Source organism: Diorhabda carinulata, chromosome 1 (genome assembly GCF_026250575.1).
Source record: "Diorhabda carinulata isolate Delta chromosome 1, icDioCari1.1, whole genome shotgun sequence".
In the NCBI taxonomy this organism is placed as follows: domain Eukaryota; kingdom Metazoa; phylum Arthropoda; class Insecta; order Coleoptera; family Chrysomelidae; genus Diorhabda; species Diorhabda carinulata.
Window position 1 is genome coordinate 20,319,781 of NC_079460.1, and position 6,000 is coordinate 20,325,780.

The following is a 6,000-nucleotide window of genomic DNA, read 5'->3' on the forward strand; positions in this document are numbered from 1 at the left end:
GTCATATTTGTAGAATTAATATACCTTTCTTTTCCATGAAATTTAATTAATTTTCTTGCCTGTGGAAACGAAATGAAGCAAACTAATAATTTTCATATAGAATACGTAATTTAGTTGTGTGTAATTGCATACTTATTACATGGTATTTTAGTTTAGATGGGAGATTAATTCCTTGAACTATGACCAGAATTATCTTGTTTAATAATACATCTATAATAATCTATAATAAAGGTTAATTTAATCTATTTAACTGAGGTATTGAAAGAGAAAAATATTTTAAAAATTCCATTTTTAGTATTGTTAAAACAGAGTTTTCTATATTTATGCGATAAGTGATCTATTGATTGACATAATAATACAAGTTGTCAATGTCACAACATATTTTGATAAAAACCGAAATTAGGTCGAAACGTCACGGGTAGTATATGTTAAAAAAGCAATGAATAATTAAGAGAGCCTTAAAATCAAACCATATATCAGCAAAATTCATTAGTTTTAACTCAGTGTGAAAAGAAAGTGCTACTATGCAGTTGTACGGCACTGGTAGGTGCGCTATGAGGTAGACTCCGGTGTGCTATGGGGCTTTGTTCGCTCGTGCTATAAATCAAAGTCTGCTCGTGATGGCGGGGCGGTGCAGGTCATGGGGTCGCGGGAGAGCCGGTGACATCCAATGCCGTAAATCACGACAACTGTTACACTTGTGTTTCAGCGGCGAATTCTACCTGGGCTTTCCGCGCTCTGATCTGCAGGGGGTGTCCTGGTACCGGCTGCTGCACTGGGAATGCACGCGTGAGGCCCAAACCAAACATCGACTCAGTAAGTATTTTTAAAATCGTATAAATGCCCCCACTTCACTTGGGAGGTATGTATTTTGTAATTGTATGTAGAAGTGGAGAGTAGTTGCTTGTTTTAGTCTCTCGTTTTTATGTTTTGTAATAACCGTTGATAAGAATTTATAGACCGTATGGAAATATATTGGAACGGTTAATTTTTCAAACTAAATATTCGTTTTTTCTTTCAACGTCATTCAATATTGTATTGAGCTATATACTGGAAGGTTTCTAATCATCTTTTGGAGGGACCAGCTCTCTCAAAAACAAATTATTCTGTTGGTTTTGTTAGGTAACCTGATCATTATTGATCTTATTTGATTGATACTAAATAATGTTGATAAATCAATATATTACAGCTTCGAAACCAAATTGCAATTTATACTATTTCCGAAATCAATTTATTTATTCCAATAAATAGTAAGAACCATTCGCTGGAGATGCTGGTTCAATCCGTCTCCTAACTATCCATTTTTATTGTTTTTTTTTTTTTATTTGGGGATTGAGTAGATGACATTTTTATTGAACGTTCAAATGTTTTTGATTTTCAAAGAAGTTGGCAACTTTGCTTTGAGCAGATCTATTATATTTGAGACGATTTATAAAAAACATTTTGTAAATTTCATAAAAAAAACACTTGTTATGTTATCGTTATATTCATCTTAGGCAGCAGAATATTTAATTTTTTTTAAACTTTTATACAAAGTTTCGAAAAAAAAATTATTTCGATCTGTGCATTTATTTCACATCTATCAAATCGATTTCCCTATAGAAAGATTGAACCCTTGTATGTATTCTTAAAACGAAATTTCAGAAGCAGAAACCAATATCGATAAATAATTCTGTGTTAGATAGAAACACAAAGATAAAACCAATAGTACGATGCTTACCACCAAATAAATGGACTCATAATATTTGTCAGAATTGAATTTAGGGCCTATTGTATGCTCGGCGTATATTCAGAAAATCACGAGCACGCTGAGTAGTACAGGGCTATTCAAATTCTATCAATACAATCTCGAAAATTGTCACAATAAACTGGGAATGATAGCTTGCCTGACAGTATTGATGTTAGTGGTGAGATATCTTGTTTTAAATAAGAAAAAATAAATACTCACATCAACTGTTTCATTTTAAATAATTATATAAAAGATAATTTAGTTAAAACATGATAAAAAGGTGTGTATTGAATAATATTAACTTCATATTGATGAGAAACTTACAGTTTGTGAATATACAGAGTGAGTTTTATGTATGGAACGCCACAATTATCGCAGAAACGGCTTTCACGATTTTTATAAATTTTTGTGTACAAGGGTCTTGTGATATTTTTATCTTCTCGAAATCCTTCAGAACTACTTATTATTTTTCATCTAATGTTTTATTTAGGTAGATATAACTGCTATGAAAACAAATTTGACGTTTCAATAAATTATGATTGTTGAAGTTTATTGAAAGTCACAATGGATCGTTTATCTGAAAAAGAACGAATTGATCACCATATTAGGATATGGTGATAGGGTAGAAGTCAACATGAAACGTGTAATATCTTTAATAATTTATATCCTTACCGAAATCCCATAACAAGATCTACTGTCAGAAAATTAGTAAAAAAGTTTAAAGAAACTGGTTCAGTAAAAGTTTTATTCAAATCGCATTTTTTCGCGGCTCCCCGAAAATTGTCGATTTCTGTCCCGCGATAAAGGACTCGCAGGAATGAAGCACACGACAAGAATCCACATTCGCGGGTTGCTCAGTCGCTCAATAGCAATTGCCACGGACGATGTAACTATGAATTGTCAAAGCGCAAAGTAGTAAAGTACCTGCTGTAGTGTTTTCACTGTCCATACTTACTACAAATAAACTTTGATTGAGAAAATTACAAGACGTGCTTACTGTGAGCCAGGAGCTAACCTGCGATTCGCGTGCGAGTGTGGATCGGCCATAAGAGACGCCTCCATCTGTTTATAATGATATGTCGATCTTCTTTAATCATGTTGTGCAAGCATCGATGTTTCACGGAAGTACAACCGATTTTGGCCAACCTTGTCGACATTTATCTTTGACGTACTCACGACCATGACGAAATTCTGCAAACCATTTGTAAACAGTCTTCTCTGATTGCACAAAGCGATTCTATACATGATTTTTGAGTAAAGCCTTTTTCATAATCATAAATAATCTTCCAACTTAAGCCTTCACGGGTGATTTCTATTTTTGCTTCTTTTAAACGTTCACTATCAACAACTCAGTCAATTTTTAAATTGCCAATTGCTTCACATTCGCAATAACAAACGTCAATGTTCACTGATACAGTGCTACCACAAGTCATTAACACCATCTATTTTTCGATTGCAACAACTTAAAAGGCAACCTTCGTATAAAGACATAAGTAAAACATATCAACCTTCATTGAAATCCAATATATCAGAATAATTTCCATTTTAATATACTCAAAATAAAGGTAATATTAACTTGATGTATATGATTCCTGGAATTGAAATACGACCAATTACATGTTCAAAGACACATTTTGAGTTGTAAAGGTTCTAATTACTCAATTTCGAATGATAGAGAAAAAAATGAGTTCACTTTATAAACGCCTTCAAATAGAATAATTACCCTGGAAACTCGCATGATCACAAAGCACGCACATACATGTAATAAAAAATAACGATTCAAAATCGGTTCTCTGATTTTTTTAATTACGGTATAAACTGGAATTCTAAATAGTGTACAATGTAGGCAAGATAATAAATCACGTGAAAATATGACTTGCAAACTTCATATTGGTTTTATCCTGATAATTCTAGACAGAATATTTATGGCACAGATATAACATCAAAAAATTTCAATACGTTGCGATATATAATAATGTATTGAGGTTTTAAGTGAAACTTTATATTATTTTGATCTGTTTGTTTAGTTTGAACAAAGTTTTCTATTTGTGTCACGTGATTGTTCTCTTTTACATCTTCTTTAGATTAGTCTCTCATTTTAATAGATCTGCAAATAGTCTAACTATTTCTCTTAATATCAATTATTCAAAACATAAAAAAGTCTTCAATAAATCTTATTTAATCTAAATATTTTTTCGGCTATCATTATAATATATTAATTATAGTTACCCAATCGGAACAAGAACGTTCTTGCATCTTACTGGCCCAGTTCCAAAGACGCACAGGCGAATGGATTTGGATGCACTGCGTCCTACAAGTTAAGGACAGCTCTGAAAGTAATCAGCAACCCGTAATTGTATGTACTAACCAAGTACTTAGTGAAGCGGAAGCAGCTGTTATGAAAACGAATAGTTGGCTTTATCATTATTACTCAGTACAGAATAAACTGCAATATGGTCTCACTTACGACGTAGGTCCATCTTCACGTTTGCTGTACTATCCTGAGCATACACCAACTCCTGAATATGCCACAGCACATGACACGACTGGCTATACGCATATAACCGCAATGCCTAATACGTTACAAACGCATTTAACGCATCATCCGGCAGCCACGCATGCACATCACAACCAACACCATCACCATCATCGACGGGCTGATTCAGAACCAGTAGATTATTCGTACAGTAAAAGAAAACCCAAAGAATTACGGAATTTACAATTAGAAGTTGCAGATCATGAGATTACAGACAACGAGGGGGGTAGTAGTGGCCTTTTAGTGATATCACATTTGACAGAAAGGCCAAGAACCCTGCTTAAAGTCGACCCTAGTGAATTAATGGATCAATGGAATCCTAGTCCACCTTGGTCCGATACCTTACAAAAAGTTCCAGATTTATGTCACCAAGAACTAAGTCCATACATAGGTAGTACTCCACCAACTCCTACAGCTACTCCAAGTACCCAAGCTAGTGCTTTTTCTTTTGACTGGATGCCAGAACAATACGTACCATCAATGGCATCAGTAGCATCGTTAGAAGACGGGGATAGGCCAATATATTGGCCGAGTGAACATAGACTCTTCCCTCTTCAGCCTCCACCAAAGAGGAGCCACGGTCCAGGAAGGTCAGAGTCCGGTGATAGGAACACGCCTTAACCTTGTGATAAATAGTAAAATTTTGCTTCGTGCAATACAATTTAGGTTTATTTTATTTATTGTTAGACTAGTTGAATTTTAAATTTTGTTTTTAATGTATACAAATGATAATTGTCCTGTTCCGTCCACTATTTGGTAGTACTTACTAATGTTTAAGTACAAAGAATTAACAGGATCTCAATAGTATAAGCATACAATGTGTCAATCGAATTAGCCTTACAAATATTTTTTTTTAATTAATAACAGGAATAAAAACGATTATTTACTAGTTAAAATGTTATATGATTATTTCTAAATTAGAGCTGAGCTGAGCATTTCAAAACTTCCACTATTAACCTGGCCAGTGGTAATGATGCCATAGATTAATTATTTGTTCCAAAATATTTTACTTCATATATCGGCGCCATATTCGAAATAACTGTCATGTTTTTTCACTAGTAGTTCCATGGGTATTAAGTTTAGAACTACAATCTAAATAAAGCGTGGAGATGTTAGCTACTACAACAATAAATCGTGTCAGTTTTGAAACAAAGATTCTGATTATTCTAATTATAACCAGTTCACTCCCTATATAAACGTTATCTATGTTTTTTTACGTCAAACTTTTCTGAGCAGTACCACATGGCGTTGAATCATGACTCATTACCATTACCACTGGCAATGGTACTGGTGTATATTACGGAATACGAGTATTAACTGGATATTTGATGCACTATGTATACATAAACCTGCAGTATGTACAATAAAATGTTAAGGAATGACAGGGTAATAAATATATCTGTTTGAAATACCATCCCTGTATAAAAAAAGTAAAATAGATATATTTCACTTAATTGTATTAATTATTATTATTTGTATATTAAACTTTTATTGTAATGTGAGACGTGAAATGACAAAATATACGTCCAAAACTCGAATTTTTTCACAGGGTATTTCGAAAATAAGACTGCTATTTATTCATAATTATATCAGAATAAACGTCTTTGGTATTCTCAATGGACTTTTCCAAAACACAGATATAAAAACAAACTGTAAATATCCGATATCGAGACATTATCTAGAAGTAACCCAATTTGGTTAAAAATGAATGCTCAACACACTGTTTACTTCCAAA

General features: G+C 33.3%; 1 protein-coding gene across 1 annotated transcript in view; it reads left to right on the forward strand.

The window, feature by feature from the left end:
* Positions 1 to 5,299, forward strand: part of LOC130891582 (PAS domain-containing protein cky-1) — a 225,044-nt gene extending 219,745 nt beyond the window's left edge. Inside the window, exons 7-8 of the mRNA XM_057796413.1 lie at positions 710 to 816; positions 3,955 to 5,299. Of these exons, the coding sequence (XP_057652396.1) occupies positions 710 to 816; positions 3,955 to 4,886 (1,039 nt within the window). The 3' untranslated portion in view covers positions 4,887 to 5,299. The remainder of the gene's footprint in view (positions 1 to 709; positions 817 to 3,954) is intronic.
* Positions 5,300 to 6,000: the final 701 nt, after the last annotated feature.